General features: G+C 47.2%; 1 protein-coding gene across 2 annotated transcripts in view; it reads left to right on the top strand.

Moving 5' to 3' along the window:
• The window catches only part of LOC147003351 (cation channel sperm-associated auxiliary subunit gamma 2), a 29,666-nt gene extending 18,384 nt beyond the window's left edge, over nt 1-11,282 (top strand). For both annotated transcript variants that reach the window (XM_085841951.1, XM_085841950.1), the window contains 13 exons: nt 1,947-2,160; nt 2,912-2,974; nt 3,066-3,264; nt 3,367-3,485; nt 3,671-3,751; nt 3,832-3,888; nt 7,323-7,479; nt 7,668-7,731; nt 7,829-7,924; nt 8,151-8,240; nt 10,489-10,581; nt 10,686-10,785; nt 10,886-11,282. In XM_085841951.1, coding sequence (XP_085698077.1) covers nt 1,947-2,160; nt 2,912-2,974; nt 3,066-3,264; nt 3,367-3,485; nt 3,671-3,751; nt 3,832-3,888; nt 7,323-7,479; nt 7,668-7,731; nt 7,829-7,924; nt 8,151-8,240; nt 10,489-10,581; nt 10,686-10,785; nt 10,886-11,134 — 1,582 coding nt within the window. In that variant the 3' untranslated portion in view covers nt 11,135-11,282. The remainder of the gene's footprint in view (nt 1-1,946; nt 2,161-2,911; nt 2,975-3,065; nt 3,265-3,366; nt 3,486-3,670; nt 3,752-3,831; nt 3,889-7,322; nt 7,480-7,667; nt 7,732-7,828; nt 7,925-8,150; nt 8,241-10,488; nt 10,582-10,685; nt 10,786-10,885) is intronic.
• Nucleotides 11,283-14,354: the final 3,072 nt, after the last annotated feature.

Below are 14,354 nucleotides of genomic sequence, written 5' to 3' on the forward strand. Positions count from 1 at the left end.
ACTGCAACTAGGCTTCACTAATAGCCTCTCAGAGACTGTCTTTATGGTGACAAGCCTCAACTCCTTTGCGTGACCCCTTCAGTCCTGGGCTGTCAACTGCAACTGGGGATACACCTTCACCAATGGCCATCCATGGCCTCTCACAGGGCCAAGCTCCAGCTGTTCTTCATGTTGCCTTCATGCCTTCAAAACACATACCACCTGGGAGATTTTTACACATTACCAAGTCCAGCCGCAGTATGAGATACAACCTTGGCTCGCTCTCTCTGGAACACAGCTTCTTTGTGCTCTCAGAAAACACCTCCCAGAACATTGCACCTCAGTGATGCTGGTCTCTTCTTAATCACCACTATTTTCTTTTCTTCTTTTCTTCTTCTTTTTTTAATCTGTAGCCCAGGCTGGCCTCAAACTTGTGATCCTTCTGTCTCTGCCTCCTCTAGCAAATCCTACCTGCCTGTGCCACCACAAGGGGCAACGGCTAATATCTTAGCTCCAGTTAACCAGCATCAATTGTCCAGCAGTCCCTTCTATTCCTGAGTCTAAGTCCAGAGCCAAATGGCCTAAACTGCTGAGTTCTGCTGCTTGTTCCCCCTCCTCCCCCCCCCCATTCAACTTTCTCGAGGCTGGGATTTGAGCTCTTTCCCACCTAGAACTTGCCCAGTCCTGGGCTGGTCTTGAACTCAGAGATCTGTTAGGCTTTTTCTCCAGGGATTAAAGGTGTGTACCACCATGCCTGGATCTAAGTTTAGCTGGGTAGGATCTTGCCCCCAAATCCTCCTCTCTTAATCTGTTATGCTCTAGAACATAGGACTCAGCTCCACTCTACTTCTTGGTTCCCCTCTAATATTTAAACCATATATATATATATATATATATATATATAATATATTTTTCCTAAGCTTGCTATGCTTGTTCAAATTGGTCTTCATGAAACTTAAACAGAGAACAAAGTCTATGATGGGTGCTTCTGAGACTTCCTTTATCAATGCAATTAATGTAAATCTCTTTACCTTAACTTAGTTAGACTCTTCAGACTAGGGCAAAAGCAGACATATTCTTCATCAAAATGCGACAAAAACAGTCTCTTGGCCACATATTAAAATTCTTCTCCTCTGAAACCCGTAGAGCCTAGCCTCCACAACAAATCACCCTCAGCAATAAAGTCTTGCATATTCCTACTAGGATGGCCCACTAAACTCCACTTAAGGCATTCCACTGCTTTCCAAATCCCAAAGTCCAGAATCCACATTCCAAACAAAAGCACGGTCAGGACTACCACAGCAATACTGATGTCCCTGGTACCAACTTCCAGGCAGCAAGGGTGAGGGTTTTAAAGCTCTCCCCCACAGTGAAATGCCCACTCCAACAAGACTATACTTACAACAGGGCCACACCTTCTAGTAGTGCCACTCCCTGGGCTGAGAATATACAAACCATAACAGAAGGCAAGGAGAAAGTCCGAGGGTTTTGAGACATGGGAGCCTTACTTGTAATTGACAGACTTCAGAAATGGCCCAGCTCTGTGGTCTCAGCACTTGTGAGGTTAAGGCTGCAGAATTTGGAATTCAAATATGTGAGCCAGTCAGGGCTATATAGTGAGACTGTATGGAGGGAGGGGAAAGCTTTTGGGTATCTGCAGATTGTGCCACCAGGAAGGCAGCTTGTGTGGGTAGAATCAAGGTATCAACCGAGCTGGGGTGGAGGGAGAAGGGATCAATTAGAGAGCATATGGTGACTGATGGTGGAAGGGAGTGGGCTCTGGTCTAAGGGACAGCCAACTGAGTGTGTCTAGAGGCTGCTGAGAACGAGGGCACTGAACTGAGTTTGATATAGGCCAGGTTAATTTGGGGAATCAGCAGCTCAGAAGTGGGAAATGCAGACTGGGGATGTTCCTGAAGAACTGTCAGCTTATCTCCCCTTCCATGTTGTTGCCCCCGGCTACCCAGGAACTACCAGTCAATCTCCTTCACCCACATGTGCCCTTTCAAGGAGGTTCATTTCATTGATGTGCCCAAAAAACAGCATGCATCACGCACAGAGAGCTATGTTGCTCTGCCACCTCTGGTCTCTGAATCCTTGGGCTTCCACAACAATAACACACTCGCTGTCTATCAAGGCCTCGTCTATTACCTGCTGTGGCTGCACTCCAAGTATGATAAGGTGGGCACCTGGAGGCACTGAAGAGGGAACTGTTCTGTAGGGGTGAGTTTGAGGTGAAGCCAGATTGTAACCTGAATGAAGTTCAAAGATGTGAGGAAGGTGAAAGTCCAGGGACAGGAGGCAGGACAGGTTTGAACTGGTTCTTAGGCATAAGACTCTTGGGTTGAAAACTAGGAAGGCATGTTTAGATTACACATTCTGGTTCATGCCTGTAACCTGAACACTTGGGAGGTGAACATTCAGGACTAGACTGGGCTTCTCGAGAACTTGACTGGTCCAGAAAAACAAACAAACAAACAAACAAACAAACAAACAGCCTTGTATAACAGGGCATGCTGTTATCCCAGAGGCAGAGACAGACAAAACTCTTGAATTTGAGGCCCTACTTGATACACAAAACATGACCAGCTGAGTATGAATCACAGCACCCACAGATAAAGCTGATTGTGAGGGCTGGGCTTGGAATCCCAGCACTGGGGAGGCAGAGACAGGCAGAAGTGTGAGACTCACCAGGCAGAATAGTCGGGTCAGGCCAAGGTTTGGTGTGAACTCCCTGAGTGGCTTCTTTGGAAACACAAGTGAGGTCTTCCTCTGGCCTCCACAAGCTCGCACACCCCACACAGGTCCACGAAGCTGAGTTTTTGGGTGGGCTGGCTGATTATCTCCTACTTCGGTCTATGAGCTAACTGCAATCCTAAAATTGTCTGCCTTCTTCTTCATGTCACCTCATGGTGTCCGACGGTTCCAACAGCCCTATGCAGACCCAGTGCACGATCCCACATGGCGCTGGTGGCAACACAAAACAAAGGACAAGGTAGGTGGACCTGTTGGGAGTTGGTGGAGGACAGAACTGAGGTACGTTCCTCCTGGCAGGCGCCCACTAGCTGACCATCCTGTGCATCCAGGATTACTTCTTTTACCTGTTCAGCAACCGGCTGGCGGCAGAAGGCATATACATCAACATGAACGCCTACCAAAAACTCTACAACATGTCAGGCGACTATGGAATACCCGATCTTTTCTTCCTAGATAAGGGCAACTGGTTTACCTTCACCTTCGTCTTATTGTCACATCAGGACACCTTCACAAGCTCTGATAGCCAAGGTCTATGGTTGGGGCCTACTTAGCAACCTAGGGGCGAGGCCTGAGTACTCTGGGGATGGGATGTAGCTATCAGGCTTCAAGCCCCACACCCCAACCCTGCAGGACCCACTATTAATGTGGATAAGAAGCTGGCATTGGCTGTGACAATAACGGATCCTGAGTGCCTTTCAGTAACTGTGACTCAGGATGTCCTTCTTAATCGCAACGCAGTGATCAACAAGGTGAGGACGCCAGAGAGAGGTACAGGGTCTTGGCTGCTGTCCCTCTGGTCCTCTGCACGGTCAGTGGAAATCCACAGATCTTCTTACCCCACTCTGAGTCCCAGTTATCCAGCCTTTGAGTATCTCCGGATTAGGACAGATTTGGATATTCCTTTGTTTCAGTCTCTCCTTTCTCTCTTCCTCAGATTAAAGTCATAGATAAAAAGAGATGCTCTGAACAGGGCATGATTGGACATAACATCAAGAAGACTTCCATGATGATCAAGGTCTGGTCCAAGTTTTTGGGAGGGATGAAGAGATAGGACACTGGCCCTTGGGATCTCCAATCACCGATTCCTCCTCACAGGTCTTGGGCGCTCCTGGGAATTGCATCCAGCGCACGTACCTTGGGGGAATTATTCGAGTACTGGAGTTTGGGTACTGGGTCTGGTACTGGGGATGGAGGGTTGGCTCAAGTCCCCTGAGGGCTGGTTCCTGTTGCTGTCCTGGGATTACCATAAATCCATTCAGATTTTAAATGTACGTGTCTGAGTATTTTACGTGTGTGTGTGTGTGTGTGTGTGTGTGTATCTATTCAGCACTTGTGTGCCTGGTGCCTTAAGAAACCAGGACAGAAGAGGCCTTTTGATGCCATGGAGTTAAAGTTACAAATGCTTGTGATCTGTCATGTGGGTTCTGGGGATCAAACCCCAGGTCCTCTCCAATTGCAATTACACACTGCTACAGACCAATTTTATTTATCTATCTGTTCATATATTTATCTTTATATTTATTTATTTGAAATTTCCAGTGCTAGAGATTGAACTCAGCCTTTGAAGATGCTAAGCGAGCAAGCACTCTACCACTGAGACACCTGCCCCCCCCTCAACCTCACACAGTGTTCTACATTTTCTGACTCAAATGTTGTTCATTCTCTCCTTTGTCTTTGTTGCTCTCCTCTTGCTTACACAGGTACTATCCTACTCCCTCCCCCCCCCCACATACACCTCCCAGCATAAAGTTAGTCATTGAGGCCCAGAGCAATGCAGACTAACCCAGAGAGCTCAGAAGTGGTGGAGGGCCTAGAGTCTTTGTTCTCTGTAACTGTCCTGTCCACTCACTCACTAGCAAACTCACCATGGGGTCCCTCCTTCCTGATCTAGAATGACCCAGGAAGTAGAAGACCATTGTAATATGCACAGACTCCTTAGATGGCATGTGTTGGGCTAAAGTAACAAGACACAAGCTTAATTGAGTCAGGATGAGGAAAGAGGGAAGGGGAGAGATTGGGCTGCTCACATCTGGGTGTATGCTGGGTAAAATGAGAGAGAGAGAGAGAGAGAGAGAGAGAGAGAGAGAGAGAGAGCTCTAGAAAGCTAAAGGAGGAAGTTTAGAGGAGAAAATAGGTTTTTGGTGCGGTCTTTCTTTCTCTTTCTTTCTTGGACAGGCTCTCACTCTGCTCTGTAGACTGGCTTCAAATGTGCAGTGATTCAACCTCCTTAGCTGGATCCCTTTTTGAGTTGCTAGGAGTGGAATGCTACTCATTGCTGTAGGATGAGCCATGTGCCAGCCTTCTGGATGGATTTGGAAGGCTAAAGACAGGAAGCTAAGCAGGCATAATGAAGGCGTGCCTACATCTCAACACTGAGCAGGCAGAGAGGCTCAGCTACACCCTTAGCACCTTACTGTGCATTATAGGCCTGTGGTCTATAGGGTCAAGCACATTCACAGTCTAGGACCCAAAATTTTTCACCTGAACATCTGGGAGAAATGGAAGTCCATCAACTAAGATGAGTTCGGTATAGGCCGAATCTTAGATGCCTGTGGGGTCTCCTAGTGAGTGCTGACTGATGGGTGATGTGACTAAGGCAGGCCTGGCATGGAAGGTGCTTACTCAGCAGCCACGAAGCTCAGGGCACACACAGTCTCTGGATGTCATGACCTAGACCCAGATGGGCCTAGAGAGATTCTTTATTCTGAAGAGAATGTAATGGGGGACAGGATGTCCCTGACCTATGATACTCTTTCTGGGCTCTATTTCCTTTGGTTATCATATGTGTCTTCTAGTGATTTACAGTCCAAAGTCAGACCTCTGAGATGTGGGTAGGAGCTGGAGCCACGGATGTGCAGGTACCAGTGGCTTTGCTATTGCTTGCCAGCAGTATATGAATCCTACCTGTTTCGACTCCAGTTTTGCCTTTCTGTGCCTAGTTGTTCATTTGTATTTTCAGACTGGGTCTCAAATAGCCAAGGCTTGTTTTGTAGCTAAGGATGACCTTGAATTCCCTGACCTTCCTTGCCTCAGCCTCCAAAGGCTGAGATTACCGGTGTGAGCTCCCATACCAAACCTACTGCCTATCCCCTGGACAGGGCCTCAGTCTGTAGCCCAGGCTAGCCTGAACTCACTACATAGTCCAGTCTGGCCTTAAACTCTCAGCTTCAGGCCTGCATTGTTTTCCCAAATGCTGGGATTCTAGCATGAACCATCACAGATGGCTGTCCCTCACCTTTGTCATTTGTTTTGGTTCTTGTTTGAGACAGGGTCTTGCTATATATAAAACACTGGGATTTGGCCTCAAATGCCAGAACCTCCGGCCTCACCCTCCTCAGTGCTGAGATATCAGGTACTTGCCACTGCATGTGGCTCCACATCTCTACTGTGGAGGACATTGCCTAAGGTGGTGCTACACGGCTCTCATCTCAATGCTCAACAAAATGGGGCATACTAATGATCTATACCATACAGGGCTCATGCAATTCACACAGGTTTAATTAAGAAAATGTACCAGGCAGTGGTGGGAAACAACTTTGATCCCAGTACTTGGGAGGCAGAGGCAGAAGGATATCTATGAGTTTGAGGCCAGCCTGGGTTACAGAACGTTCCAGGAGAGCCAGAGCTACATAGAGAAACCCTGTCTTAAAAAAAAAAATCAAAGAAAAGAAAATATGTTAAGCTCTTAGAACATTACCCAATGCCTGAACATTTAAGAGAAATACTGTCTTAATTGGGCATCATGGGACATACCTCTAATTCCTAGGGAGGCAGATGATATTCAAAGTCAGCCTGGGCCACAGACAAGTCTATCTCATAAACTAAGGAAACAGGACCTGGTGATGTAACTCCTTTAATCTGTCCAGCTCTTGGGAGGCAGAGGCAGGGTGATTTCTGTGACTTGAAGACCAGGTTGGTCTAGGTAGCAATTTCCAGACCAACCAGGGCTTCACAAGGAGACTCTGCCTCTAGCAGCTGCAGAGAACTTGAAGTTGAGTGAGCAGGAAAGTGTGATTGGGTCGGGGGGGGGGTTAAGGGGAGGAAGGAAAGCAAATATGACCAAAGTATATATTGTATGAAATTTTAAAAGCTAAGAAAATGCTTATTAAAAACAACAGCAACAATAACAACCAAACAGCAGGGCTGGAGCGATGGCTGCTGATACAGAGGTCATGAGTTCAATTCCCAGCACCTACATAGTGGCTCACAACCATCTATGAAGAGATCTGTTGCCCTCTGTGGCATGCAGGAGTACAGACAGACAGAGCACTCATACATTTAAACAACAACCACCACCACCATAACCAAACAAAAGCAAACAGACAAAGTCAAACAGGGGCTGGCAATGTAGCTCAGGGGTAGTTTGCTTGCTTAGTACTTGGAGGAGGCCCTGGCTCCAAGCTTAGCACTGGAAAGGAAAAGCAGGCAGGTGGTAAGAATTTGGTAATAGACTGCAGTGTGGCCAACCAACCATGCCAGTGGGGGTGGGGGGTGCCACTGTGTGTTTTTAGAGGGGTGGTTTTCTTGATGTTCCTTCAAAGCAATCTGGAGGACACCCGCCAGCAGGAGGTCTTTTTCTCACCCAGGGTTTCACAGTGGTACCAGTATTCATCGGCTGTCCGCCTGGCAAGCGCTTGGCCTTTGATATCTCCTATACGATTACGCGTTCCGAGGAGATAAACAAGCACTATTTGGACTGTGTGATTAAAGACGCCGAGATGCCATGCTTCCTCTTTCGTGACTGTGTGTTCCATCCCTTCTCTCAGATTTACTGCCCTCCTGTCCTGGCCATTTTGCCCTCCCCCACTTGCCCCTTCCCACAACAGCACCACCACTTTTTGCTCTAACCTGGAGTCCCCCTCCACTCTTCTTCCATTCCTCTTTGGACAAAGCTAATGTCTTCCTCCCCTGCTCTCCTTCCCAACCCACAGTATTCCAGCCCTTCTTCTTAGTCCAAGACTTGGTGACTGGAGACTCTGGCAGTTTCTTGGGCAGGTGAGGAGAGACTGGTTGCTGGTTTGGGATACATGGCAGTTGGAGAGGGAGATGTTCAAGACTCTACTTGATCCATATTTACCTCTGCATTCTTTAGTTACGTGCTGAAGGTGGTGGGTGGTGGTCGCACACTGGACACCATCAGAGACTACACAGAGGAAGAAATCTTCCGTTACAACAGCCCACTGGACACGTAATCTCTTGGGGGCCCCAGTTCACAGTTGGTGGGTCTGGTCTATAGGGTCACCCCTCCCACTTCCAGTTATGCAGGGGACTCTTTCTGCAAACTACACTCAAGGTGCCTTAGACAGTAATGTCTAGGGTTCCACAATCCTGCCCCACCCACTAGGTCCCCACCCTTAGGTGCTGAGAAGTATTTCTGCTCTTAACCCACTTTGACTTTATATGGGCCTGCATAGAACGAATAGCCTCATCTGGAAAACAAAGGTCGAAAGGACCACCGAGGACAAAAAGTTCTACATAATGTCCCATGAGAGCCCTGGAGTCGAGTGAGTGCAGGTCCTGAGAGCTCCACCCTCTAGGCTAGCCTTGAATTCACTGTGTAGTTGAGGATGACCTTGTTCCTCTGAGTCTCCCACACAGGTTTATGGGGGGTCTGAGTTTCCAACCGGGGCTTGGTGTATGCCAGGCAAGCCTTCTACCTACTGAACGGCTCCCCTCCCCCCCTGCTGTTATTTCCCCTGCTCCCTCACCCTGGTATTTTTTTTTTAAAGATTTATTTATTTATTATATGTAAGTACACTGTAGCTGTCTTCAGACATTCCAGAAGAGGGCGCCAGATATCGTTGCGGATGGTTGTGAGCCACCATGTGGTTGCTGGGATTTGAACTCTGGACCTTCGGAAGAGCAGTCGGGTGCTCTTACCCACTGAGCCATCTCACCAGCCCCGCCCTGGTATTTTTGTTTTACACAGAGTCTCACTATGTGGCTCCACCTATCCTTAAAATCATGATTGTCCTACTTCTGAAATGTGGGGGTTATTGATCTGCCCTTTGCACAAGCTTTTCCACACCTCATCCTTCTGGCCCATTGTGTTTGTCTCTAAGAGGCTTCCCAGATAGTCACCTTAACCGTATTAGTGTTTCCAAAGGAGGGCTCTCCTTCATAGAGAGAGGCTCTCCTGGAAGTCTGGGGCCTTTTACTCTGCTTGCAGCCTTAGATCACATGCTCCTTCCTTCAGGAGGGCTCAGCCATGCCCTTTTTTCCCCAAGATGGGCAGTCAATCCCTCTGAACTCTCACATGCCTTTCCCAACCTGAGCCTTAGCCTGAACCTCCACAACCTTCCCTGACCCTCTGCCTGCATATCTACCTCCTCACATTTTGGTCCTGGCCACTCAGAGCCTGTCCCTGTCTCCTGGAGGACCTGTCTCTCTATAGCACAATTTGGATAGACACAAAATACAATTTTAAAAATTAAGAAGGAACAAGTTAACTCATGGTCAGAGTTCATTGACAGCTAAGTGGAGATGTTAACAAATGAAGAAACTATAGAGGACCTAATTAGTATGCAGGGGCTTGAAAACCATTTCTAACTCAATGAAAGAAAAACATAAGGCAGCAAATGTGTAGGCTTAGGTTTTGTTTTCTTTCTTTCTCTCTTTCTTTTTTCTTTTTTTAGGACTTATTTATTTCATGTATGTTGGTACACTGTCATTGTCTTCAGACACACCAGAGGTGAGGGGATCGGTTCCCCATTACAGATGGTTGGGAGTCACCATGTGGTTGCTGGGAAATTGAATTCAGGACCTCTGGAAAAGCAGTCAGTGCTCTTTACTGCTGAGCTATCTCTCCATTCTAGGTTTAGATTTTTTTAAATTATTTATTTATTTATTTATTTATTTATTTTGGTTTTTTGAGACAGGGTAGCCCTGGCTGTCCTGGAACTCACTTTGTAGACCAGGCTGGCCTCGAACTCAGAAATCCCGAGTGCTGGGATTTAAGGCATGCGCCACCATGCCTGGCCCGGCTTAGAATTTTTTAATTTAAGATTTTATTTATTGTATGCACATGAGTATACTGTAGCTAGCTTCAGACACACCAGAAGAGGGCATCAGATCAGTTACAGATGGTTGAGAGCCACCATGTGGGTGCTGGGAATTGAACTCAGGACCTTCAGAAGAGCAGTCAGTGCTATTAGCCACTGAGCCATCTCGACAGCCCAAGGCTTAGATTTTTTTTAAAATCTACTTGTAATAAGGGTTCTCAGATGCTTCAGCATCATACGATACAGCCAGAAACTTCCACCTCAAGATGGACAAATGAACCAACTGCACCCAAGACCATGTTCCGTCTGGGTTTATTGAATAATGGTCAAGAGGGAATTAGTGAGAAAAGATGTGAGTCTGTACTTAGCTGGTGTCCAGACTGTACTTGTGGGATGAAGGTGGCACACAGTAGGTCTACCATCCAACATCTGGTTCAGTTGGCAGGTGGAGGCAGCAGGCAGCAACTGAGCAGCCAGTCTGTTTGATGAAAGCCACACTTACCCTCTGAGTGAATGGAGTAGGCTGTTGAAGGCAGAGACTAGAGACTGAAAGTGTGGCTCTGTTGGAGGACACTTGCCTGCAGTACTGCAATGAGTTGAGTCTTGGCCCAGCAGTAGAATGCTTGTCTAACTCTCATGAGGCCCCAAGTTCAGTCTGAAGCACCATAGTCACCAAGCAGCAGGCAGATTGGAGAAATTAGTGTTTCCCCTGGAGTGTAGGTGCTACAGCTGTCAACTTTTGGACTTGTAGGTGGCTGTGTTTGGAGAACTCCCCGTGTTATGACATCATCCCCCAAAGCATCTACCCACCTGAGTTCTTCTTCAAGTTGTTAGTGAGCAATAGGTAAGCCAGGCTTATAGCCTAGGTGTGTGTTGAGGGTGGGGATGCAGTGTGCTGAGATTGTTCCTTGACATTTAACTCAATCCTGGACTCCATTCCCTCACCAGAGGTGTAGACAATAGCACATACTGTGACTACAAGCTCACCTTTATAGTGCACATCCATGGGCTACCACTCAGCAGCAAGCGGTCCTCCTTCATTGTTATGGTGAGTGGCAGCCAAAGGCTTCCTTACTGGGTGGGCAGGGGGTTCACCTACTACTATACCCCAACCCCGACCCCTTGTGACTGTTGTACTGGGCTTGCAGGTGTCTACCAGCTTCTTTATAGCCCTGGTTGTCTTCTACATCCTGTTCTGCCTCCTGTGGCCTCACATAGTGAAGGCCTGGGTCTCATTACGCTGGAGGATTAACAACATCATGGCGTCAGAGTCCTATTATACATATGCCTCCTCCACTGCGGGATTCAGCCTCCAGTCTCACAGCTTAGAGGGAAGTTTCAAGGGTCCCTCCAGAGCTGGTTCCAAAGAGGACAATGTTCAAGCTAAGAGAGCATAGGTGGCCTGAGTCCCTGGTCTGTACTCTTCCTCATGAACCCTTAGGCCTCTCCTCATGGGAATGCAGCCTGCCACCTACCCAGGACTTTCTGGTTTGCTAGAATGTTCATGTCTCATTCAGACCCTAATAAAGCCTCATTTCAGAATCAGTCCCGAGTCCTCAGAAAGGCTCATGTCTGCTTGGTTTGTACCAGCACAGCTGTAGTTAACTGTCAGAATATCAGAATCTTTTATTTTCAAGATGACACAGCAGATAAAGGAGCTCTCAAGCCTGACAACCTGGGTTTGATCCCCAGGCCTCATGAGATCTAAAGAGAGAGCCGACTCTGTGAAGCTGTCCTCTGACCTCAACACTGGCCTTGAGGGACTAATTGAAGGTTGACCCTGACATGCTGGAAAATAAGCCTTTTGCTTTTGCATCAATCTGTGTCTTGGTGTCTCACTCAGGGGGGCATCTCAATGTAAGTACCTCTGACAGAGTGTTGGGGGGGCCTTACATTTGGGGCTCATCCAAGATTTGAGGAGACACCGCCGCACCCCCGCACCATCAACTATACTGATGGGAGGGAAGAAGATTGAGCTCAGCAATGGCAACAGGCACCTCCTTGTCAGTGTTTGTCAGTGTTTGTCTCTCTGTCTTCTGCTTTTACTTTTACTGGCTTGCGAGCAAGGTGTTGGCTGCAAAACCTCTAGTCTGGTGCAATCAATTGCTACAAGCCGATGTGCCTTAATGCTGTGACCATGGGGGAGTCTGGAGAATGCTTTAGGCCCTCACCCACCACCCTTGAGGGAGACGGGAGGACTTGGCTCCTTTTGGAAAAGGCAAGACACAGTTTTGGGAGGAGCCAACTGAATCTTGCTATAACCTGGTTTCTGTACCCATTGCAAGGGGCAACTAACTGTCTGTGTGTTGATTCTCTTTATTCAAAGGTTGCATGTTCGAGTCCTACTGCAGTCAAAATGGCAAGACACAGTATCAGCAGGAGCCGACTGAGTTTTGCTAATACCTGGTTTTTGTGCCTGTGGCAGGGGTGAACTGTCTGTGTGTTGACTGTCTTTCTCTGTGTTCTTGGACTTGGACTGTTGTTATTTTTGGACATGGGACAGACTGAATCTACCCCATGGTAGTTCACATGGTAGTTAACCACTGGTAGTAAAGATGCATGAGTTAGTTACTCTCTGCTCCTCTGGATGGCCTCCTTTTGGAATAGGGTGGACACCTGTAGGGACCTTCGACTTGCAGGTGATCAAAGCAGCAGAAGGAAGAGTCTTTAGGCCAGGATCCCCCAGACACCTAGACCAAGTGCCCTATATAGTTACCCAGAAGGATCTCGTGGAGGAGCCCTCTTTTGGATAAAAGCCATTTTGTCTCTGAGACTCTCACAGGTCCTGACCATGAAGGAGAAGAATACTGTAGAGAACAATGAGTCTATAAAGAAGAACATCCTCCAGGATCCTTCCACAGGGGGTCTGTTACTGACAGATCATCCACCCCTTACCCTCAGATGGGTCTCTCTCATGAGAAGACCCCAGAACCTGAAATATGTTAGTCCCCTCCTGAGAACAAAACAGCCTCACAACCTGAGACCGGTCAAACCAGCCTTGCAAATGACAAACACAGACAGACAGACAGGCTAAAAGCAAAACAGAATCAGAAGGCAGTCTAGTAGAGGACACACAAGTGAACAAGACAGACAGACAGACAGACAGAAACAGACAGGGATCCCACTTTACCTTGCTTGAGCAGACCTCTGATGCACTGTGTCTGGGTCTTCTTGAGAAGGCTCTTCAAGGCCAACACACCAAATGTTTGAGTCTGCTAAAAGACCCTCACTCACAAAGATTACAGAGACTGACATCGCTGAAACTGCAAGAGGTTTGGGATTTTTGGGGTTTTTTTTGTTGTTGTTTCAATGCATTGGGGGCCCCCCTTGGCATGCAGGTAAGAGGAGAGATCCAGAACAAAGAAAGAACATGCTTTTTATACCTTGTAAGGGGCAGATTTAGGCAACAGGGCTAGCTGGCTTCTTTTAATTGGTGTAGCAAGTAACCCTTTCAGGCATTGGTTGGTTTGTATAGGGTGACTAAGTAACCCTTTGGCCTAATCCATCACTATGCCTGCCCTTGTGGTTTTGAACTTATGTGTCAGCTATTAACGTCATGGTAAATTCTGCCAAGGTCAGGGCAGTTTGTGGTCTTCCTCGGAATTTAGTGTGAGGCGGGGTAGGGTTTTTTGTTTTTTTTTTTTTTTTTGTCTGAGAACTGTTATTTTTGTTATGGTTATTTTTCTGAGAACAGCTCATCTTGTTCTGGCAGCTGTAGACTTGGTCTGGTCATTATTTAGGATCTCTAAACTTAGTCATAAGGGTGGTATAATAATCTAGGCACCATCTGAACCAAAACGCAAAAGTCATGGTCATTCTGACCGCTAAAGCTCTACAGTTTGAAAAGTCCCTTCACAGGGGGAAAGTGTTGGGTGGTCTTGAATTTATTTTGGATTCTACAGGTGGCCACCCATAGGGACCTTCGACTTACAGATGATCAAAGCAGTAGGGGAAAGATTCTATAGGCCAGGATCCCTCAGGCTCCCAGACCAAGTGCCCTATATAGTTACCCAGAAAGATCAAGTGAAGGACCCCCCCCCCCCACCTTGGATAAAAGCCATTTTGTCTCTGAGACTCTCACAGGTCCTGGCCATGAAGGAGAAGAACCCCATAGAGACCAACAAGTTTGTAAAGAAGAATATCCTATAGGACCTTTTCACAGTGGAACTGCTACTGATAAATCCCCCACCCCTTTACCCTCTTACCACAGACCTGGTTCTCACAGCCCCTCCTCAAGGATCTCCATTGAGTCCTCAAGGATCTCCATTGCTTCAGCCCTTGTCCAGCTTACCTTGCTGCCCCTCCCCCCTTCTCAGATAATTCCTAGGGACTGATTAATCTTTTTGAGACTTTTATTTACTCATCAGTCCATCTGGAATGATATCCAACAATTCATGAGAGTGTTCTTTTGACTGAAGAGCAAGAAAGGATAATGCAGGAATCCAGAAAGAATGTCCCCTCAGACATGGGGCACCATTGATGGACCAGGCTGTTGTCAACAGTGGATTTCCCCTGATGAGACCTGATTGGGACTTTCATTTTTATAGACTTTTTCAATGATTTATAACTAAAACTCTAACACATTTTCACTAAAATGTTTATAGTGTTTATATACAA

The sequence above is a fragment of the Mus caroli genome, unplaced genomic scaffold, assembly GCF_978045245.1.
Source record: "Mus caroli unplaced genomic scaffold, Mus_caroli_1 scaffold_8, whole genome shotgun sequence".
Taxonomy (NCBI): Eukaryota; Metazoa; Chordata; class Mammalia; order Rodentia; family Muridae; genus Mus; species Mus caroli.